The sequence below is a fragment of the Coenobita brevimanus genome, chromosome 8, assembly GCF_032717465.1.
Source record: "Coenobita brevimanus isolate Jiangsu-jjx chromosome 8, ASM3271746v2, whole genome shotgun sequence".
Taxonomy (NCBI): Eukaryota; Metazoa; Arthropoda; class Malacostraca; order Decapoda; family Coenobitidae; genus Coenobita; species Coenobita brevimanus.
The window spans coordinates 28,958,804-28,984,130 of NC_136961.1; the positions used below are offsets into that span (position 1 = coordinate 28,958,804).

At 40.3% G+C, this 25,327-nt stretch overlaps 1 protein-coding gene across 1 annotated transcript in view; it reads right to left on the bottom strand.

Annotated features, from left to right (window-relative positions):
* LOC145407208 (glutamate receptor ionotropic, delta-2-like) overlaps positions 1 to 25,327 on the bottom strand; it is an 83,507-nt gene that overhangs the window by 31,273 nt on the left and 26,907 nt on the right. The window contains exons 2-4 of the mRNA XM_080278247.1: positions 14,315 to 14,431; positions 12,063 to 12,298; positions 10,550 to 10,708 (exon numbers count right to left, since the gene is read on the bottom strand). Of these exons, the coding sequence (XP_080134373.1) occupies positions 10,550 to 10,708; positions 12,063 to 12,298; positions 14,315 to 14,431 (512 nt within the window). The remainder of the gene's footprint in view (positions 1 to 10,549; positions 10,709 to 12,062; positions 12,299 to 14,314; positions 14,432 to 25,327) is intronic.

The window sequence follows — 25,327 nt, forward strand, 5'->3', positions numbered from 1 at the left end:
GGAGGAGCAAGGACATTGTCGGAAGTGGAATGGAAGAAGACCAGATAAGTTGAAAGATTATTTTGTGTATAGTTAGATGTTCCTTTAAGGTTAAGGATTGTGTTTGTATATACTGTGTAGTTTCGTCAGGACGACAAAGAACAAGGGAGAGGGTAGTGTTAAGAAGCGAGATTTGTCAGTTAGGAGTTCAAGAAGCATTTTGACGTCTCCTGATATTTACGGTAGCTAGTTCCGGTACGAGTCAGAGTTGCCAGTTAGCTTGCTGTTTGTGAGCGTAGTTATTTCGTAAGTTATGCATTAATTTTTTTGCTCTTTTTCTTTATAATGTTTTGTTTAAGAGATTGCTTGTTAAATTATGAAATTTAAGTTCGTATGGTAAATGATTTAGAGTGTTAGGTAATGTACGACAACTCTTACATGTTTTGATATCTCCGAGTTGGCAACTGTTGTCCTCGTAGAACGTAGAAGTTTCAAGAGTAATGCAAGCCTATTATGTAAGATGGTGTGGAGACTAGAACGAGTTCAGTTGGATTTCAGGTCAGTTTGAGTGAAGTGCAGTCAGTTTTGGTGCAGTGCTGTTAGTGAAATTTGTGAAGAGTTGCTGGCAGGCACTGAGTGTAATTACTGTCAGTGAAGATTATTTTCGGTACTTGTGAAAACAGTAAAGTGTCAAGCATTAAGTGTAATAACTGTGAAGTGTGGTTAAACATTAAGTGTTAATAGCAGTTAGTAAATTGTGTAAAGCTCCAGTGCTTCTGAGAACACTGAAGTTGGAAAGCATTAAGTGGAATTGTTTGGAAAGTAAAGACAGTGAACTTTAAGGAGCTAGTGTTCATTTTCGCCTCAGCTGATCTTGTGTACTGGACACCTGAAGGATGACCATAGGAAGAACAACTCACCGGGCAACGTCCTTCATGTACTGTATTACTGCTGTTGGAGCCTGTGGCAGTGTAGGGTGAGGACGTAACAATATCTCTCTCTCTCTCTCTCTCTCTCTCTCTCTCTCTCTCTCTCTATATATATATATATATATATATATATATATATATATCACCTCATCAGCCGTTTGTGTGTCCACTGCAGGACCAGTCTATCCCGACCGAAGTGGGGACGATACAGCCAATGTATCTCTACCAAGTGGCTTAGGCTGTCTAGCAGAGATTGAATATTGGGTGAGAAGTGCTTGAAAGTGTAATTGTAGTGTTCAAGTGGCTTTGTGTGTGCGTGTAGTCTGTGAACCAAGTGTAATCAGCCCGCGCAAGCCGACTGGGTGCAAGCATACTTTATGGTATGCGACACTGGTTCAACCAGAGCACCACTTGTCTCCACGAATGCAGTACGTTGCCTTCAGAACGCTCCCAAAGTTTATTACCCTGGCGGGGCGCGAACCCTCGTTCTTCAGTGTACAAAAACTCACACTTTACCACTGTACCACACACACACACACACACACACACACACATACACATACACACACACACACACACACATATATATATATATATATATATATATATATATATATATATCCATCCATCATCCAAACCTACAATGCCCCATGAGGTGCGTAGGAGCCCGGGGCTAAGCAGTTGGTCCCGACATTTAAGATGAAAGTGACCAGCCTCACTCATCCCTGAGTGGCATTATATGAGCAATCAACCCCAACCATCCCTTGGATATAAACCTTCACCGGCTCAATCCGATTGGAGCGCAATAATTACCCACTAAACCACCAGGCGCCAAAATTTGGTTATATGGTTACCACCCAGCGTAGTAAATGGTATATATATATATATATATATATATATATATATATATATATATATATATATATATAGATAGATATATATATATATATATATATATATATATTTATGTGTTCGACTCTGGGCAAAGGCTCAGAGCCTATTTCTTGGAGGCAGTCACCTATCCCAAGGCCCAGTAGTCCTCCTACACCTCCACATGTCACCACTACGGCGCTAACACTCACCGTCCATACTGAATACATGCTAGGGCTGTCTCATACAGGACTTGTGTACTGGTATTAGCGGGGGTACTTTTACGACATGTCGGCGGGTCATCTGGTAGATCAGGGAAGTCTGCTTTTTAGGAAATTCAAATCCTTAAACTGTCCCCTGCCCCAGCCGGGATTCGATCCTGGGTCCATTAGGACTGCAGGCCGCCTCTCTACCGATTCAGCCACCGCCATAAGTAGTCCCCTGCAGAACAAAGGCCTCCCCCAACCTTTCCCACGAATTCCTTGACTGAGCCAATCATTGCCACGTTTTCCCTGCATATTTCTCCATCTCATCTCTCCATCTCCTGTCTGGCCTTTTTTTGCTACACTTATAATCTCTTGGTGTCCAGTCAGTCAGCATCTTGCTCCGTCGGTTATCCCTTATGCTTGCTATATGGCCTGCCCACCTCCATTTCTGTTCTTTTATAACTTCTATAATACCTTTGACTTTAGGCTGCCCTCTCACCCAAGTTGATCTTTTCCTGTCTCTTAGAGATATTCTCAACATTGACCTTTCCATTGCTCTCTGAGAACGGATTAATTTATTTTCCATTGATTTTGTCAGTTTCCAGGTCTCACAAGCAAACGTCATAGCTGGAATTATACATTCGTTATATACTTTTCGTTTCATACAAACTGGCAAGCTAATTTTCATAATGTCTCTATGTTTACCGAAAGCTTTCCATCCAATTGTAAGGAATCTTTTTATTTTGCTATCATGATCTTTCGTTAATTTTAGTTTTGTCCCAAGTAGTTGTACTCCTCAACTTCTTCAAGAATTTCATCGTTTATTCTGATGAACGCTCTTTGGTGTTTGTGGATTAAACATTAGTTTTACTCCGGTTCATCTTCAGTCCTACTTTCAGACTTTCTTTGTTCAAGTCATTTGACATTTCTTGCAATGTCTTCGTTGTTTCTGAGATTAGGACAATGTCATCAGCAAATCTTAAATGGTTTAGCTTTTCTCCATCTATGTTCACTCGTTTGTTTTCCCAGTCTAGCTTTCTGAAAATACTTTCTAGGCACGCTGTAAACACTTTTGGTAAAATTGTATCTCCCTGACGTACGCCCTTCTCAATCGTAATTGTTTCCAAGTCCTTATGTAATTTAACTGTAGCAATTCCCTCTTTATATATGTTTTCGAGTAGTTTTACAATGTTCTCATTCACTCCTTGTTCTCGCAATGAATTTATAATTGCTATGTGCTCCACTGAATCAAAGACCTTTTCGTAATCAACAAAACCTAAGCACAGTGGTTTATTATATTCTGTGGTTTTCTCATTTAGCTGACTCATTGTGTGTAGGTGATCAGTGGTCGAATACCCGCTTCGGAATCCTGCCTGTTCACGAGGTTGGTTTTCCTCCATAATTGTTGTTATTCTGTTCGTAAGGACTTTAGTGAAGAGTTTGTAAATGACTGATAATAAGCTAATGGGTCGATAGCTACTAAGATCTTTTGAGTCAGCTTTTTTGTACAGTAAAATAACTATTGCATTACACCATGTTTTGGGGATTTTCTTCTGTTTTATACAGTGGGTAAATAAGTGAGCAAGCCTCTTTTGTACATCTAGTCCTGAATCCAACAGTAAATCTGTTATTATTCCATCTTCTCCCGGAGCCTTCCCTCTTTTCATATTTTTAAGACAAATATTTACTTCGTCTGGTGTTACTTCAGGTATTTCACTTGTGTCAACTTCGTTATAGCAGATAAGAAAAACACGATCACAAATGTCACAGTTATCAACAAAATAAATTTTCAAAAGTGACCATAGAATGGTGGGTTGCACAGCCAGATTCAACTTCAAAAGTGAAAGAAAGAAGATTAAAGATAAAAAGATATGCCCAATAAAAGTAAACGAAAACAAACCAAATTTTCAGTTGGAAACAAGGAACAGGTTTCAGGCTCTAAGTAATGCTGATTGTGACACTGATGAGCTGAATGACAGACTAACAAAAGTGTTAAGTGAATCAGTGGAGGTAGTAGGAAAACCTAATACAATCAAAACCAAGAAGTATTCAGAAAAGACATTCGAGCTTATGAAAAAAAGAAAGGAAATGAAAGTAAAAACAAAGAAAGCTGAAATAAAAGGGAGCAGAATTAAATAAGCTTATCAACAAAAGACAAAGAGAAGAAAAAAAGAGAGAAACAAGGATTAGATCAAAGAAACTATAAAAAAAAGGAAAAAGTCTGAAACAGGTCCGAAGTTAAATGGCACTTGGAAAGCAACAAATTACATCACTGAAAGACAAAAACGGTGAAGTAATTAAATGCACAGATAAGATAGTGAAGGGAGTTGAAGAGTATTACAAAGAACTGTATGCATCAAAGACCGTACTACCAATAGCTAACTCTTCAGTTGACACAATGAAATGCCTGAGGTAACACCAGACGAAGCAAATATTTCTCTTAAAAATATGCAAAGAGGGAAAGCTCCGGAAGAAGATGGATAGTAGCAGATTTGGATGCAGGAATAGAAATACAAAATAGGCTTCCACACTTATTTACTCAATGTATAAAAAAGAAAAATCCCAAAACATGGTGTAATGCAACAGATATTTTACTTTACAAAAAAGGTGACTCAAAAGATCTTAGTAGCCATCGACCCATTAGCTTATTACCAGTAATTAACAAACTCTTCACTAACGTCCTTACAAACAGAATAACTGCAAATTTGGAGAAAAAATAATCTCGTGAAGAGGCAGGATTCCGAAGCGGGTATTCAACTGCTGATCATCTACACGCAGTGAATCAGCTAACTGAGAAAACTACAGAATATAATAAACCACTGTGTTTATGTTTTGTTGATTACGAAAAGGCTTTCGACTCAGTGGAGCACATAACAATTATAAATTCACTGCGAGAACAAGGAGTGAATGAAGACATTGTAAAACTGCTCGAAAACATATATAAAGAGGGAACTGCTACAGTTAAATTACATAAGGACTCAGAAAAAAATTAAGATTGAGAAGGGCGTGCGTCAGGGAGATACAATTTCACCAAAGTTATTTACAGCATGCCTAGAAAGTATTTTCAGAAAGCTAGACCGGGAAAACAAGGGAGTGAGCATAGATGGAGAAAAGCTAAACCATTTAAGATTTGCAGATGACATTGTCCTAATCTCAGAAACAGGTGAGACATTGCAAGAAATGTGAAATGACCTGAACAGAGAAAGCCTCAAAGAAGGGCTAAAGATGAGCTGGAGTAAAACTAATGTTTAATCCAGAAACATCAAAGAGCGTCATCAGAATAAGCGGAGAAATTCTTGAAGAAGTCGAGGAGTACAGTTACTTGTGACAAATACTACAATTAACGAAAAAAATTATAGCGAATAAAAAGACCCATTACAATTGGATGGAAAGCTTTCAGTAAACATAGACATCATGAAAAGTAGCTTGCCTGTTTGAATGAAACGGAAAGTTATAACGAATGTATAATTCCAGCTATGAAGTATGGTTTTGAGACTTGGAAACTGACAAAATCGATGGAAAATAAACTAATTCGTTCTCAGAGAGTAATGGAAAGGTCAATGTTGGGAGTATCTTTAAGGCCGCTTTCACATGAGGCCACCGGTGGCTGCCACTGGTGGCCGCAATTAGTTGCCTCCCATAGTTTTCAATGGAGCCTTTCATACGAGGCCACTGCGGTTGCCCGGCCGGCAACCAGTTCCCGGGGGTGGCTCGTTTGCACAACTAGTGTCCGCCACTGTCAGTTGCTGCCACTCGCTGTAAAGCAATTTTTTCAAATCGGAGCTTTCATACGGCTACACTAGTTGCCGGCCTCTTCACACTGGGCTACCAGTTGCGGCCACCTGTGACCGCCGCCGGTGGCCTCATGTGAAAGCAGCCTAAGAGACAGGAAAAGATCAACTTGGGTGAGAGAGCAGACTAAAGTCAAAGATATTACAGAAGTTATAAAAGAACAGAAATGTAGGTGGCCAGCGATGTAGCATGAATAAGGGATAATCGACGGAGCAAGAGGTTGACTGAATGGACACCAATAGATTGTAAGCGTGGCAGAAAAAGGCCAGAAAGGAGGTGGAGGGATGAGATAAAGTTGCAGGGAAAACGTGGCAAAGATTGGCTTAGTCAAGGAATTCGTGAAGAAGGTTGGGGGAAGCCTTTGTTCAGCAGTGGACTTGTAATGGCTGATGATATATAGATAGATACACAGATATATATATATATATATATATATATATATATATATATATATATATATATATATATGCAGAGACTTCATTTCACCGTGAAGATATGTATGCAAACTAACCACAGGAGAAATGAAAGGAGCGACAGTGAGTACTTTCGTATATTACATCTTCAGACAGTGAGACAGAAAAGTAAAGGGTAGAGGTCTTTTATGTATAAAAGACCTCTACCCTTTACGTTTCTGTCTCACTCTGTCTGAAGATGTAATATACGAAAGTACTGACTGTCGCTCCTTTCATTTCTCCTGTGGTTAGTTTGCATATATATATATATATATATATATATATATATATATATACCTAGGCTGCTTCCCCCAAGGAAAGGGAGGTAGCCGAGACAGGACGACACACTCCCCATTTACTCATCCATTCAAACACATTCATTCGCATCTTAGCCCCGAAGGGGAGAACGGACAGATCCTCACAGCACCACACCGCACAAGGGTCAACTGCGCAATGCAATCAGTGACATCCGCAGCAGGGCCCGACAGCAGAACTGGTTTACCCCTGCCACATCATAACAGACCCATCCCCTTACCCGCACCTGACCTGACTTGCAGATCAGACCAAATGCGGGAGAATACCCCCTCAGGGCTGGGTCATCACTTATTCATTCACAATTTCTCTCCATTTATTTCTGCCACGCACAGCCACTCTTCCTTGCTCAACAGACATCCCTCTCGCATCCAGCGCTCTCTTCACACTGTCCATCCATCCTATTCGTGGTCTTCCTCTCAGCCTTACACCTCTCACATCAGATCTAGTTATCTTTTTCACCAATCGCTCATTATCCATTCACTCCATATGCCCAAACCATTGCAACACCCTCTGCTCAACTCTACCAGCCATCTCCCGAACAACTCCAGTTCTCCTTCGCACTTCATCATTTCGCACCCTATCCATACGCGTCACTCCACACATACTCCTCAGACACCTCATCTCCATTACATTCAAACTTTTCCTCTCTGCTACACCCATATTCCATGTTTCAGCTCCATATAACGCAGTCGGAACCACAACACCCTCATACACCCTTGTCTTTACATCCATTCTAAGCGAACGACATTTAAACACTTTTTTCATTCCTCCCAGCACCTCTCCTACTTCATTTATTCTAAACTTCACTTCTGCATCTATTCTTCCATCCACAGCAACATGTGACCCTAGATATTTAAAACAATCTACCTCCTCAAGCAACTCACCATTCAAAACTATATTCATCCCCCTACCATCTATCAACCTCGTACACTTCATCACTTTACTCTTATTCTCATTTACTTTCAATTTCCTCCTTTCACACACTCTCTCAACCTAACTTCTCTACCAACTGTCTCAATCTCTCCTCTGAATCATTCACCAGTGCAGTATCATCTGCAAACAGCAGCTGCTTCAGATTCCACTCTCCACCATCAACATTCACCAGACTCAGACCTCCACCTAAAACTCTTGCATTCACCTCCCTTACAACACCATCCATGTAATTATTAAACAACCAAGGCGACATCACACATCCCTGTCGCAGCCCCACTCTCACAGGAAACCAATCACTCACAGCATTCCCACTCTTACACACGCTCTACTATTTACATAAAAACTTTTCACCCCTTTTAGTAACCTACCATCAAGTCTATACAATCTTAAAACAGTCCACAAAGCCTCCCAATCAATTCTATCATATGCTTTCTCTAAATCCATAAATGCCCAAAACACATCCTTGCCTTTCGCTAAATACTTTTCACACACTTGTCTCACAGCAAACACCTGATCAACGCATCCCCTCCCTCTCCTAAAGCCACACTGCTCATCACCATTCACTCCCTCTGTACCCTCTCTAACTCTCATAATTAACACTCTACCATACACCTTACCTACAACACTCAAGAGACTTATACCCCTAAAGCTAGTACATTCATACTTATCACCCTTGCCTTTATACAACGGGACCACACAAGCACCTGCCCAGTCAACTGGCACCATACCTTTCTCAAAGCACACATTCAGCAATCTTACTAACCAGTCAATAATAGTCACTCCACCACCCTTCAGGCATTCCACAGCACACCCATCCATACCTGCAGCTTTCCCTGTTTTCATCTCCTTTACTGCCTTCTCCACTTCCTCCTTCGTGATCAAAGAATCGTTCAACTCTTCCAACACATTTATTCCTTGCACCCTTCGATCTGCCACAATCTCAGCCATCCTTTCCTCCTCTGCATTTAACAGTCTTTCAAAATACTCTGCCCATCTCTTCCTTACTGCATCTATCTCAATTAACATCCATCCTCTACTTTTACTCGTTCTTCCTTCCCTTTCACACCTTTTTCACCTCCTTCCAAAACATTTTCTTATTCTGTTGAAAATTCTCTGTCAGCCGCCTACCCCACCTCTCATCTGCTGCCACTTTAGCATCACGCACAGCCCTTCTCGCTCTATTCCTCTTTTCCTTATACCTTTCATATGACATCTCATCCTTCCTCTCCAGCCACACTTCATATGCACGTCTCTTCTCAGCCACAGCTATACTTACTTCCTCGCACCACCATTCACTTCCTTTTCTTACACCACCACCCACACGTCTCACACCACACACCTCTTCTGCATGCCCCACCACAGCACTCTTAAACAACTGCCATTCCTCCTCCACGCTGCCATTTTCCTGATCTTTCACTGCATTCCACTCATCTTTCAATTTCTCCTGATACTCTATCTTTTTCTCTCTTTTATCCAACTCACTCACTTTTAAAACCTCCCTGCCACACCTAACCCTCCTAGCTCTCACCCATCTCTTACCTACTCTTAACTTTCCCTCCACTAGGTAGTGGTCAGACATACCTCCACCCTCCCCTCTCAGAACTCTCACATCCAACAATCTTCCTATTACATTCCTAGACACAACCACATAGTCCATCAAAGCTCTATCAACAACCCTTCCACCCTCCTGTCTCACCCATGTATACTTATAAATATCTTTCTTCTCAAACAGCGTATTCCCAATCACCATCTCTCGCTCAACACACATCGCTATCATTCGTTCCCCATTTTCATTCTTCCAGGAGCACCATGCATACCAACTACGCCTTCAACTGCTACATTTCCCACTCTAGCATTCAGATCTCGCATCATTACCACATTCACATTCGCTCCAAAACTCTGCAGACACTCATCAACATCATTCCAGAAAGACTCCCTCTCTTCCTCATCCCTTTCACTACCAGGCTCATATGCACTCACAAACACCCACAACTCACGTTCAAATTTCGCTTTCACCCACATCAGTCTCGATGACACCTCCTTCCATTCAATCACACACTGCTGTACTTCCTGGCTCACTAACAAGGCCACACCTTCTCTTGCCTTTCCTCTGTCAGCACCTGACAATCTTCCATTCACACTTCCAAACATAGACTCCCCCTTCCCTTTCATCTTCGTTTCACTCAAAGCTAACACATCCAACTTTCTTCTCACAAACGTTCTCCCAATCTCCTTCCTTTTAGCCTCAATAGTTCTACATCCACGCACATTCATAGACCCAATCTTCAGGGTACGGGGATAACTCCATCCCCCATCCCTTTCTCTGGCCTGTCTCTTTTTAGGAACTAAAAAAACAGAGGAGGGGGTCCCTAGTCCCCTCACCCTGCCCCTTTTAGTCGCCTTTTACGACATGCAGGGAATACGGTGGCAGTATTCTTCCTAACACAACCTGGCCGCAGAGTAGTAGTACCACCCCATAGTGCGGCTATATATATATAAACTTTTTGACGCTCCTGCAAGGAAAAGGATCCGTTACCTCTAGACAGACGTCAGGCACCGTTAATCACTACACCATGGCGTGTTAAAAGCCACACCACCTGAATTCTAAGAAGAACGAGGTAAATCCATTATGAGTGAATTTTTTTTTTCAATTCTTGTCCATATGATGATGCATATTTCAGACACACAGAATTTTTCCGTAGTCCCGCTGAACTCGGCAAGTAGCCTAGGAGTTTTAATACATTCCAGCCAGTATACTAGCGTATTCTATTATGTACGCACGTGAAATGTGTTTTACAGACACACACACACACACACACACACACACACACACACACACACACACATATATATATATATATATATATATATATATATATATATATATATATATATATATATATATATATATATATAACGCTCAGCCTTACACACATTCGATGTGTGTAAGCAAAGAGTACTTTTTCTGTAACGCAGTGTTGATAAAATGGAAACAGAAATATGCCTGTGGACCACAAATGTTCTGGATATTAATAGCAAAGTTGTGCACGAGTATTTCAAAAGTATGACATACGTAAAATTCATCTGTCTAGCAATGAAACGGATGGTGTTATCCATGTAGCCCCTGAAGGTGAGGCTCTGACCCCCTGGTGCCGTTGGGTCATCCACCATCACTGCAACATTTCCCGCCGACTGCTCCGCCGTCACCACCAGACTAGGACCGTGAGCAAACCTTGGGTCAGAAATTATCAATTATTTGATTTCAGAATGAATATGCCCCTGAGTAAAGAACTAAGAAAAAATGTTGGTAACATGACAAATGTGGCTTTTATTTCATCAGTCTTGTAAGGAATGTAAAAAACAATAATTTTGCATTGTCACATACTGTAGTGTATTTCTAAAACCAGAATTTTTTTCTAAACAGAAATAAAGGAACTTTTCCTACATGCATTACAGATCCAGTACATGTACGGTGCATGTGGAGTTTACACTTCAGGCGGAACACAGTATATTATAAACACACATCGAGAAGCATGCCATAAACACATGTCATAGTTGTCAGTGATCCATTTGCTGCTTGTCATCTTAGAGGACACACATTTCTGCATTCGTTTATATATTCACACTTGTCAATATTAGATCATAAGATTAAGTAAGAGGTCTTGGAAAACAGAGTAGGATTATTACTATAGAAAAATTATTGTATTCCATTAATTCTTAACCACTATTTTGTTTAATAAATTATTGTGAGAACTAGTAGCATATGAGAAAACTCATAAATCAGCATTAGGATGAAATATAAGTATACGTATATTCAAATGCCAGGTTAATTTGAATCCGATTTCCCTGATGTTCAAAGAGGAGTATGAATTAGAATGGGTAGGTAATGTCCCCATATGCTTACCCATCTGCAATGGAATCCTTGCTTCAATTTCCATGAAGACATCATTCAACTGTCTTTGCGACATGCTATGATAGCAGTGATGACAGTGGTAGTAATGGTTGTGGTAGTATTGTTAGCAGTAGTATTTATGATTTTACCTTGGAGAACGGAGTTTACACAGTATATTTTCATCTTCATTAGGCTTTAAGGAGTTTATTGCTTCCCCGTGCCACCATCCCAAGAAGAGTGGGTGGCTTGATATTTGGCCACTTGAACAAAGGGGCGATGGTTCTCACAATATATTTAGTCCAGCCTGCCCTCGCCCTCCCTGCATTCAAGCTCTCTTAATCCTACAATATGCAATGTAGGCACGAGTTGCACGACATATCTTAAAGAGTGTTGTTGTTTAGTAAATTTTTGTCCTATACAGTATTCTATCTCTTTATCAATTCATACAACAACGTACTTCAAATATTTTCGAGGAAAGATGTGAGGTGGAGAGGTTAGAACCAGGCCTCGACCAGTAGTCCATGAAGCCACAAGCATCGGCGGAGAATTGGACTCACTTAATGGGTTCATGGAGTATACGCTGGCCCTAACCAGTGAACAGAAGACGCATCATTAATGTATACCGTGCACTGACTGCAAAATTTGTTTTTAGAATAACTGCAAGAGAACACATTCATGAAAATCTAAACCTTACCTAAACGCTGTTGATGCATCGTTAACGGTGACAATGACTGAGTTGGTACGCGAAACAGTCTTGTGAAGGTGGTGGAGATTCTGGAGACGGTAGAGAGAGGTGCGAGTGAAGATAATCAGCCTCGTTGTCTCGATCAACAGAAGATGGTTCTTGAAGGAGGTCCTAGCGAAGGCAGTGAAGAAGGCCGAATCATCACTCACCACAACTACAGTCACACACCACAACACTTCACGCAGCTGTGAGGGACAACAGTCGTCATTATTGTTTAATAATGATGCTCTCCAACAGTCAGACTTTCCCTAAGTACAGCCTTACTATGAGTAACAATCAGAGGATTTCAATGTTTGTGATATCAGTGCAGTTAATCAATAGAGTAATTACCAGAATGAACCACTGACTAATAAAAATCACACTATTTGCTGGAGTCACATTTTGTTTTAGTTAAACACATTACACCATGCAGTTTTTCTTGGATAATATCCTTTATTATTACAGCTTGGAAAATAGCTGTCCTACAGTAGTGTGCTGTATATAATTTGTAGAAAATCATTAACTCATTTTACTCTTCTGCATCAGCGTTTACCTTCATTTCCTATTCGTCTATACTTTGCTTTAGGCATAGTTCTTTTCTCTTGCAACCTTTTTACTATAACAGGCGGTTTCCTCTACTTCTGTTTGTCTTTAATCTTTCCATTTGCATCACCAAGCTTCTGTTACACTCTGTCGATGTCCATCCAACTAAAATTTGCATTTTATTAGTAGCTGCTGGTATTCTTCATCATTACCCTAAGCTCATCTGGACGCGAAGGCAGTTGGCTGTATGCCAGACTTACCCTTCTCCCACAGTTCATTTTTTCGAAAAATAAGGACGAAATGCAATCCCACCTTGCAGTTATATCCGTTCCACCACATAGAGGCGTACCTATCCAACACCAGATAGGGTGGTGACTGTGTTTGAAGGTTGGAGGATGCACTGCAAGCGAAGAACAAGGGTGGCTGCTATGGGAAAGCGAGGTACAGAAGTTGACTAAGCTAACGGACTGACAAAGGATCGAAATGATTGGAAAAATTTTATACTGAGTGCATGACAAGGGTTTAGCATTGCTTATTTAAACCTGATGGCCTTCACATCGACTCCAGCTGACAGGTCAAATGAAAAATGAACGTGTAGTTGGTTATATCTGTGAGGTGAACTCAAGATCCTAGGGTGAGTGAATGAGGATGTGGCCCATTGTCACTGGGTTGGCTGTTAATTGGTCCTTTGTCTATCATGTTTTTTTTTTTTTCCTTCCTTTCTGGATCCTACTTCAAACTACTCGTGGATGGGAAAAAGAGGTATGATGATGATGATGATGATGATGATGATGATGATAATATTAATAATAATAATAATAATAATAATAATAATAATAATAATAATAAATTATTTGACAATACGATATCTGATTCATAGATTAAAAGAATCAGCTCGACAAATATTAAAAGAAAAAGCTAAACAAATCTTGGAAAAGTTTCCATCAAATAATGCAACGGATTTCTCCAACAAACATATGAAAATGTTGCCGGTCAGAGTGGTAAACTGTGTACAGCGATGATGAAAAACTGCCTGTAAGAGTATCTAGCATATAGATCCACAAATAACAAAAGCGAAATATATATATAATAAAAATCTGCTTTTCTCTCGCCCAGGCATAGAAGATGTAGCAGCACTGCAACATCATTTTACACTATTTTTAATGATCCTTTTTGCCTGCAGAGTAAGAAAGTGAGGAATTCATTTTCCAATCACACCTTATCGAATTCCATGGCAAGTTTCATAGTCGTTCTTACTTTTTTCCTGTCGGTGTCAGTTTAAGAGACTGGTGGGGTGGGGAATGCCTTCTTGCTTTGCTATCTGTATCTTTGACGTATGGAACAGGTATCATGATCTACTGGTAAAACAGCCTCCAAATGACCAAAACCTATCTTCTTGTATTCTGTTCTGTGCATTCCTTCGTGCTATTGCAGTCATTTCCAGCTCTTTCATTATGACGTAACCATCCCTACCAAACAAAACAGTGCTAACATTTGCCCCCCACCCCTCCCAAAAAAAAAATGGTCTCAGTTACTCTTAGCACTGAACATTCGTCTTACGAGAATTTTGTCTATATATATACGGTAATTACTCCACTTTGCCCTAGACCAAGAGAGAGAGAGAGAGAGAGAGAGAGAGAACTTTTATACATGCTCAGTTTCTCTTATCAAATACATACACGTCCAGCCTGGGTGACCACACGGGAGACCTCCAACAGAGTAGAATTACCAACCACACCACCAGCCGTGTCGTATATACCAACACCATATGGGGCTGGCAGTTCTGTCAAGTCCTGCTGCAGAAAATTCAAAAATAAATCATTGCTACTTGATATTATGAGCAAGCTATACTTTTCCATTTAGGTACAGTACATACGAGGAAACATCTTTTTCCATATTACAAATAAATATGATCCACTAACCATCCGTTATGTTTCGTTTTAATAGTGAAAAATAGGAAGGCTTTACATAACCAAAAAAGGTTACTCTCATTCATTTAAACGTCATTCAGAAACGTGTAATAATTATTTTTCAAACAATTTATTCTCTTAAACTGGTCACTGTTCCGGCAATATGGGCGTATTGAGGTACTGCAAGGAAGAATATAGGATTGCCACACTGCCAAGGAAATGCAAGAGTCTCCACAATAACATCTTTATAAACACACACACACACACACACACACACACACATCTATCTATCTATATATCATCTATATCTGTCTATCTATTATCTATATCTATCTATCTATGTATCTCTCTATCTATATCTATATATCTATCTATATATGTATGTATGTATATATATATACAGGGTGTAATGCGACGTATGACAAAAACTTACACCAGTGACCTGTCATTCAATTTTGAGTATATTTTGTTCTATAACATATACTCTCTGACCCCAGTTCAGTACCCAGCATTCGGCTATTTAAGCGTAGAAGTTTAGTGGCTGCTCTGGGCTAATATATGGCCCGGGCCACCCAAAAGGCGAGGCAATCTATAACAACAACAGCGGCTGCATAGGGGCCATTGGGTGAGAGCTTCGCAGGGCGACGGGAGACGAGTATTATTAGGTTATACTGTACTGTACATAAAAATCCCATATCTTAGCAGTACAAACGAGTTTTAAGAAGAAACTTTACGAAGACTATTGATTTTTTAACATCGTCATGCATTCCTGCAATTCTTCTGCACAAATCTACTGTAAATTAAGGATTAAATTCAAATTTTGTGGCTTGCGAGAGAGTAAGGAGGGAGGAGAGCGGTTGGTGTGCTGTGCCAGTTATGTAATGTTTAGATTGTAGGATTTTGCTACCAGCATCATCATAACTGGCACAGCTCATTCAATGAAGATGATTACTGTAATGAGTGACTAGCATTCCCCTAAGTCAGGAGTAGTAGTATTATTCATTACCATTTTTCTGCTCCAAGTAAACGTGGCACCATTGCTTTCATATGATGAAGTGAGAACAGTGACACAGGATTGCCAATGTAACGACTATGCAGCTAGACCTATTTTTTGCTTCTACCTGGCGGCACTATTTAACATCTGGCAACATGATATCTATCTACATTCTGGATATTTTTGCCATTTTTGTGATATTCTAGAGATTTAATCGTATTTTCTAGCGATGTTTTGCAATGTTTACTATCTAGCGACATTCTAGCTAGTTTGTAGGACTAAACTAGCGCGATCGATCATAAGGACAAGTTAGACAACCCTGCGTCTACTGTCATTTGAACGGGAAAATTTGCAGGCGAGGCACACCCTTCAGATACTGTTCTCCGCGTTCAGCTGTTCACTGGGTTCACCTTGTTCATGAAAGAGCATGCCACGTACGTACAGCAATGAAGAATATGCAGATATCGTTTATTTTTACGGATTCTGCGATGGTAATACCAGTGCTGCAAAGTAATACAGGTGGAGATACTGTACTCAATCGTGCCATGTTTGCTTGCAGTGGAAAAATTGTTATAAATAATATTCTTCCTGACCTGAAGTGAGGCTAATCTCCCTTTACAATAACGTTTTACCACTGAATGAGCTGTGGGTGTTATGATGATGGTAGCAAAATCCTACAATCTAAACATTACATAACTGGCAACAACACACCAGCCCCTCTCCTCCCTCCCTACTCTCGCAAGCCATAAAATTTGAATTCAATCCTTAATTTACATTCGATTTGGGCACAATAATTGCAGGAATTCATGACGATGTTAAAGAATCAATAGACTTTGTAAAGTTTCTTCTTAAAACTCGTTTGTGCTGATAGGATATGGGATTTTTATGTACAGTACAGTATACGCTAATAATACTCGTCTCCCGTTGCCCTGCCAAGCTCTCACCCCATGGCACCTATGCAGCCACTAAACTTTAACACTTAAACAGCCGAATGCTGGGTACTGAACTAGGGTCACAGAGACTATATGTTATAGAACAAATATACTTAAAATTGCATGATAGATCATTGGTGTACGTTTTTGTCGTACGTCGCGTTACACCCTGTATATATATAATATATATATATATATATATATATATATATATATATATATATATATATATATATATATTGTTACATAGACTATGATTTCATCATCCTTTGTGTAATTTTAACGCACAGTATGCTGCATGTTTGATCACGAGCGTGTTCTGCCTCAGTTCCCCCCTTCTACCGTTATAGTAGAGTAAGTCGTCATTTCTGGAGTTCAGAGCAGGATTGTCAACTCTTTGTCCCCATGGCTTCATTTGCGCGTCCTTCTTACAAGTTGTATCAAGCTCTGCCGGCCCCTATATAATGAGCTCAGTCTCTGCATCATTGCCACTTAGATCTGCTCCTCATTTTGTTCACATCTCTGTCCTCCCCTGTACAGATATTATTATTGTGAGTGCTCAAGAAATCTCCAAACATCTAGCAGCTGTGTGTAATTTGAGTATAACTGTTATTGCATTTTTTCTTGTACTGTATAGCATAAGTTTAATTTGTAGGCCTAGTGAAGTTTTTGTAATTCATGTAAGGTTCTTTATGTCAGTCATTTATTATAATAGTTTGTATCTGTAATTATTTATCTTGCATTAACTGAGCATTACCCAGTGTTTTTCATTTTATCAGGGCTGACTTAGATAAATTTACTCTTGCTAATTTCGTGTTAATAGAGGCTATTGCAGTTAATCATATATTTAACCTGTTTTTTGCCATACATTATCCTTATGAGTCCTGAATGTTTTGTTGTTACTTTGAGCATTAAACTTTAACTTGTAATTTTACCTACCTCTTTTGTTTTGAATCTGGAACTTTACGGGACAGTAGTGATTTTTAGCATTCTCACTTAAAGTGTACATTATCTTTCTCTGTTCCGTAACATAAATATGGCGACCTCTTATCAGGATATTCAGGATATTATCATAAGGATATTGCTTGATATTTTGTGACTGTTACTTATTCATGATGTCTACTATTACTACACTTGATGAAGCCAAAGATTTTTTGTCAAATGTGCAAACAGTGTGTGATGTAGAAAACAGAACAAAGAATGAACTTAAGATTGTTGCTCAACAATTAGGATTTGTTGTTCGCTCTCATCAGACTAAAGATCAAATTGTTGCCATGATTAATGAAAGCTTGTTTAATGTAACTCCTCCAAATGAGCAAACGCAGATTGAATTAGCTAAGTTACAGCTAGCCCTGCAGGAGGCTATGGCTAAGGAGGCGGAGTCTCGTGTTAAGGAGGCTGAATTTCAAGCACGTTCTAAGGAGGCTGAGGCACAAGTTGAAATTGCTAGGATTCAGGCAGACCATGAGTATCGCATGAAACAAGGTGGAACTGGATCATCTAGCTCTGATGATTTTGATGTGCCTAAAAATGTTAAACTTGTCCCTCCTTTTAATGAATCTGATTTAACAAAGTATTTTCAGTTGTATGAGAGGGTAGCTACAGGTTTTAATTGGCCTAAGGAGTATTGGCCAGTACTCCTTGAAACTGTTCTCACCGGTAAAGCTCAAGTAACTTATGCATCTTTGCCTCAGGATCAATCTGATAATTATGATGTAGTTAAGAGCTTGATTCTTAAGGCCTATGAGCTTGTTCCTGAAGCTTATAGAGTAAAATTTAGGACAACTTACAAGCAAGATAAGCAATCCCATGTTGAGTATGCAAAAATCAAAGAAGATTTGTTAGAGCAGTGGTTAAATTCTAAGAATGTGGATTCTGATTTTGACAAATTTAAGCAGATGATTTTGCTGGAGGACTTCAAAAGGTGTATTTATAAAGATGTAAGCCTATATCTTGATGAGAAAAGAATAGATAATTTGTCTGATGCTGCAGTTTTAGCTGATGAATATGTTCTCACTCACAAGAGATATTCTAAAGAAAAGAGGAAAGCTGAGAGTAAGTACGTTGCCTCTACTCAGAGTACAGGTAACAGGAAAGAGAATAAGGATGATGTTTCTCAGGAAGTAAATACCAGCTTCACCTCTAGATTTCAGAAAAGTAAATGTACTTATTGTAGTAAGCTTGGTCATACTACGGAGAAATGTTTCAGGAGACAGCATGATGTGAACAAAAAGGAGTCTTTAAATATTCAGTCAATTGGTCTAGTGTCCACTCTTGAGAGTTCCCATAATTCTTTAACTGAGTTAACTGAACCTGCTTTGAGGGGTAACTTAAATTCTCATGATGGAGCTCCTCTTTTGAGCAGTAACGTGGGTGACACTCTCAAGAGTTCATGTGCTAATTTCCTGTCTGATGGTTTTGTCAGTCCTCTGGACAGTAATGACAGGAAATCAGTTAAAATATATCGTGATACAGGTGCTTGCCAATCCCTTATGCTGACCAGTGTTCTAGGCTCTAATGTTAATTCCTCTGATGAAACTGTAATCTTACAAGGTGTAGGGAATAATTACTTCTCTGTCCCTCTGTGCAGAGTGAATTTAGAGTCTGGTTTTGTTAATGGTTCCGTTATGGTTGGGTTGGTTGAGACACTCCCAATGTCAGGTGTAACTTTCTTACTTGGAAATGATATTGGTGGAAGTCAAGTGTGTCCAGCTCCTCAGTTGTCTAGTTAGCCAGTGGCTGCGGCCCAGGATTGTGGTGTCCCTGATGTGTTCCCTGCATGTGCTGTCACTAGGGCTAAGTCTAAAGTTACTGGTGATTTAGAGGATAATGATGATGATGATGTTACCCTAGCTGACACTTTTCTTGCTAATTTGGACCACTCACCAGATGAGGCAGTACCCCGTAGTGTTGATAATTTGTCTCGTCAAGAGTTGGTTGAGTTGCAGGTTGCTGACCCTGTGTTGAAAGGTCTAGCTAAATCTGCTTACAGTGAAGAAGAGTCAGCCGGTGCTTCTACTTGTTATTATGTAAAGTTAGGAGTACTTATGAGGAAGTGGAGACCCCCAGCAGCATCAGCCGACTGTGAATGGGAGGTGGTACATCAAGTTGTCATCCCTCGTGTTTGTAGGCAGGATATCATTCGAGTGGCTCATGATTCCAGTTTGGCAGGACACCTTGGAGTGAGGAAGACTGTGGCACGCATTTTGAAACACTTCTACTGGCCAGGTATCTTCAGGGATGTTTCCTGGTATTGTAAGTCTTGTCACACCTGTCAAGTTGTGGGGAAGTGTAATCAGACCAAAAAGGTTGCACCTCTAGTTCCCATTCCTCCTTTTGAGGCGCCTTTCACCCGTGTGTTGGTGGATATTGTGGGCCCTCTTCCTAAGACTTCTTCAGGATTTTCTTATGTGTTGACCATGATTGATATGGCTACTCGTTATCCTGAAGCCATTCCACTTAGAAATATCTCAGCAAAGAACGTGGTTAAGGAAATGCTAGGGTTCTTCACGAAGTTTGGTCTGTCCAAGGAGGTACAGTCAGACCGGGGAAGTAATTTCATGTCGAATGTTTTCAAGCAGTCTCTGAAAGAGTTGGGCATCTCCCAGATCACGTCTTCAGCTTACCATCCCCAGACCCAAGGAGCGTTGGAGAGATATCATCAAACACTCAAATCGATGCTCAAGAAATACTGTTTGGAACATCAGAAAAACTGGGATAAAGGTCTTCCATTCGTCGTATTTGCCGCAAGAGAATATCCAAATGAATCACTGGGCTTCTCACCTTTTGAACTACTGTTTGGCCATGAAGTAAGAGGACCCCTTAAGTTACTCAAGGAATGCTGGCTGTCGGAGGAAGATGACGTCAACCTGCTGGAGTATGTGATGAAGTTCAAAGAACGGCTGTCCACTGCTTTACAGCTGGCGAGAGAGAATTTAGGAGCTGCTCAGGAGAAGATGAAGACTTGGTATGATAAGAAGTCCAGGTTACGCCACTTTCAGCCAGGAGATCAAGTTTTGATTCTGCTACCAGTACATGGGCAACCTCTTCAAGCCAAGTTTAGTGGCCCTTATTTCGTGGAGAAGAAACTCAGTGATGTCAACTATGTCATCGCCACACCAGATCGTAGAAAGAACAAGCAACTATGTCACATCAACATGCTAAAGTTATATCACAGGCGGGACGAAAATAATCCAGTCTGCACTGTAGCTGTTCCACCCGAGTCTGCAAGTGAAACTCTCCCATGCAGTATGAGCCTGAGTGATAGTTTGGGGAAGAATCCTGATATCATGAATGATCTCCAGACTAAGCTTTCTCATCTACCTCCCAAGGAAAGGCAGGAGTTTTCGGCATTACTGCAGGAGTACCCGCAAGTGTTCCGTGCCACTCCAGGAAGAACCACTGTGTTGATGCATGATGTCGATGTTGGAGACGCAAAGCCAATTAAATTGCCTCCTTACCGTGTGAACCCAGTGAAAGTTCCTCTCATCCAGAAGGAGCTTGGCTACCTGTTGGACCACAAGATGATTGAGCCCTGTCAGAGCGAGTGGAGTTCTCCTGTCACTCTAGTCCCTAAGCCAGGTGGGTCACAGCGGCTTTGCATTGACTACAGACGTGTTAATCAGATAACCAAAACAGACACTTACCCTCTCCCTCGTGTGGAAGATTGCATAGACAAGATCGGAAAGGCTAGGTACATAAGTAAGTTTGATTTGTTAAAGGAATACTGGCAAGTACCTATTACAGAACGTGCTAGGGAGATCTCATGTTTTGTAACACTAGGAAAGACATTTGCATGTTCTGTAATGCCATGTACAGATTGTTTTAGAGTAATAAGAAATTTCCTTTGTAAATTTCTTTTTTCTTTGTGGGGAGGTGTTACATAGCCTATGATTTCATCATCCTTTGTGTAATTTTAAGGCACAGTATGCTGCATGTTTGATCACGAGCGTGTTCTGCCTCAGTTCCCCCCTTCTACCGTTATAGTAGAGTAAGTCGTCATTTCTGGAGTTCAGAGCAGGATTGTCAACTCTTTGTCCCCATGGCTTCATTTGCGCGTCCTTCTTACAAGTTGTATCAAGCTCTGCCGGCCCCTATATAATGAGCTCAGTCTCTGCATCATTGCCACTTAGATCTGCTCCTCATTTTGTTCACATCTCTGTCCTCCCCTGTACAGATATTATTATTGTGAGTGCTCAAGAAATCTCCAAACATCTAGCAGCTGTGTGTAATTTGAGTATAACTGTTATTGCATTTTTTCTTGTACTGTATAGCATAAGTTTAATTTGTAGGCCTAGTGAAGTTTTTGTAATTCATGTAAGGTTCTTTATGTCAGTCATTTTTTATAATAGTTTGTATCTGTAATTATTTATCTTGCATTAACTGAGCATTACCCAGTGTTTTTCATTTTATCAGGGCTGACTTAGATAAATTTACTCTTGCTAATTTCGTGTTAATAGAGGCTATTGCAGTTAATCATATATTTAACCTGTTTTTTGCCATTACATTATCCTTATGAGTCCTGAATGTTTTGTTGTTACTTTGAGCATTAAACTTTAACTTGTAATTTTACCTAACTCTTTTGTTTTGAACCTGGAACTTTACAGGACAGTAGTGATTTTTAGCATTCTCACTTAAAGTGTACATTATCTTTCTTTGTTCCGTAACAATATATATATATATATATATATATATATATATATATATATATATATATATATATATATCAGTCATCATCATCATCATCAGCAGCAGCCATTTGAGTATCCACTGCAGGACCGGCCTATCCCTACCGAAGTTGGGGCGATACAGCCAATGTATCTCTATCAAGTGGCTTAGGCTGTTTAGTAGAGATTGTATGCAGGGTGAGAAGTGCTTGTAAGTGTAACTGTTGTGTTGGAGTGGCTTTGGATGTGTGTGTAGTCTGTGAACCAAGTGTAATCGGCCCGCGCAAGCTGACTGGGTCCAAGCATGCTTTATAGTATGCGACAATGGTTCAACCACAGCACCCCCGATGTTCGCCAAAGTAGTACGTGGCCAGAAGAACGCTCCCCAAGTTTATTACCCTGGCTTGGCGCGAACCCTCGTTCTTCAGTGTACGACAACGCACACTTTACCACAGAGGCTCCATATATATATATATATATATATATATATATATATATATATATATATATATACACACACACAATATGCACATATATAATACCTGCAAATGTTGGCCAGTTAAGTAAACCGAATTTCTTACAAAACTAGTTTTGGGAATGGTCTTCACTAATTGTCTCTGTGGTCATTATATACATATATGTTTAATAAGCTAACTACAAGAAAACTGAAGTAACTCATGCTATCCTGTACAACTGTCTTATTTATCTATGTCAGTAATGGCAGTGTGCATCTGTGAACTAATTTAAAATATAATATACACCCTTTCTGAAGCACAGCAATGCAGACCAATTTTCAAATTAGACATTGCACGCTATGGTAGTCAGGCAGTGTACTGTACCAGGTCAGTGAGGGCAGGTTCAGTGCCTCTACTTACCTTGCGTGAACTGATTGTACCAGTGGATTGAGTCTTTATTTTGGGAGTCATATTTTCTGTATATTTTATCTCTGAGTGTCACTATTGCAGATGTTAGGAAACAATAAACAGTATTAATGTTATGTATTTTAGTACTGTCATGAAAAATTTAAAGATGTATGGAAATCGTGACAAAAGAATCAGTAATAAAAAGACAGTAGTTTGGACTGTTGCTTCATTAATTCAGAATCCAAGAAAACAGTGGATTATATGAGTGTCGCTGCACACATTTCAATATGTTTTACGACGCATACCAAAAATTGCCCTTCATAGTCACAATATGCTTATCGAAGAACTCAAAACTCACCTTCAGAACTGAGGCTGACCATAGTGTACTATCTGTCACCAGTAAGAAAGTGGAACGGTCACAGGGATCCGTGGTCAAGATGGTGTCTAAAGCCGCTCGTGTCGCCAATTCAGACTGGCTCATATCTGAGAAGCATATTATAATTTCTTCATCACAATATAGTGTTTGATCATTTTGTGAAATATCTCTAAAATTTGAAGTGGATTATATTATTTTTCATTATATCTAGACGGGCAAAACCAAGTAATATGCCTGTCAAGCAGCCTGGGGAATGCTGCTAATGTGAATGGAAGGCTGGTGATAGGAACAGCAGGGGATCTCGTTTCACCAGCTTACAGGAACAAGCTACTGGCAATCTTCTGCTGGCATTTTTCTTCGTTTAAATAATGTGATGAGCAGTCCAGCATATACTAAAAATTTTTACCTAATTATCTCCAGCAGTCTGGATGCACATTACGTCATGAAGAGTCTTTTGTAATAATTACTGAAAGTAGCATTTACACCTAGCCTCGGTATCTCCAGTGTAGGGGCTCGTAAACACATCAGCTTCGGCACCAATGCTCGTGAAGACCTCTTTCCATTAATATTTCCAATAGTCATAGACATTCCAACGATTGATTGTTACCTTTCCACATGTCCACCTCAGATTCTTTTCCTTGCCCAAACTTGGCTGACAGAGACCACTGTCAGCCAACCTGATACTGCATCTTCCTACTTTCAGCCATCATAATGTACACCAAAGGTGGTTGTTGTTTGTATATGTGCAGCAGTTTAACTTGTATTTGCATTCTTAACCCCTTAACCGGGGGTCGTCACGTTCGTGATGCTCGGGCGCAATGGATCATACCGCAGGGCGTCACTTTTGTGATTCTGTGTTATTTTGAATTATCCCGGGCTTTCAAGTGGTGGCTTGTATCATCTATCAGTACTGCCAATGTCCAACACTAGTCAGCACTCCAAATCTCATCTGTACTCCCATCCATTGTTGACATTTTAGCCATTTTCCCCCGTTCCTGAATCCCTTCCCTACCTCCCCTCCATTACCCTGTCCTCTCACCTCCCCGGCCACGCTGCGCTAAGCAAATCTCCCCCGGATTTTTCCACAGATTTCATCCATTGAAATAAGCCCTATGCCCTATACTTATACAAAATAATATATACCCCCAAAAAATAAGGTAAGTGATAGTGGTATACACCAGGAATTGGCTAATTATAACCTGACAACACCTCACATGCATTCATTCGCTACATTACCACGGTAATTTCCCCTTTGAATTATGCCTTGTAATCTATTTCTGTAATAAAAATATATATCAGAAAGGAAGGAAGAAGCCTAAGTGACATTTACATTCACCTAGAACTACCTATTTCTTTATGTATTGCCAATATTTTCTACCAATAATATATTAGCATGTAAGTTAGCAGCTGTCAACCCCATTGTCACTGTCAACCCTTGCCTTGTCAGATAAGCCACGGCATTTAGTTCCATGTCCTCTGTGGTCAAAGCATGTCGCACTCACACCCCGCCATTTCTGCCGCTTCTGCGCCCATTGCAAAGGGCCCCATGACCTCTACACCCAGAAAAACTCGTGGGGGAAGCAGGAAAGGACTAAGTGACTCTGCAGTGGAACGTGAACTAGCCGAATTATCAATGGTGATGATGGATAGTGATTTTGACCCTTCAGGGGATTCGTGTGATGAGCCGGGTGAGGAAATCGTGCCAGAAACTACAAGTACGAGTGCTTCAGTGCCCCAAGTTATCCTTAGCTCCAAGGGAAAGGAGCCATTAGTGCAGCAAGGGAAGGAATTTGGGAAGGGAGTGAAAAGGCGACGGGTTAGCCCCGGAACAATGGCCCCACGTGACCCAGCCCGCCATGAGTCCCGAGTTGATTCACCTCTCCGTTCCCCAAGCCTCACTTCACTCATTTCTTCCTCTTCTTCTGCTGAATTATCTCCGGAGTCTTCGTCG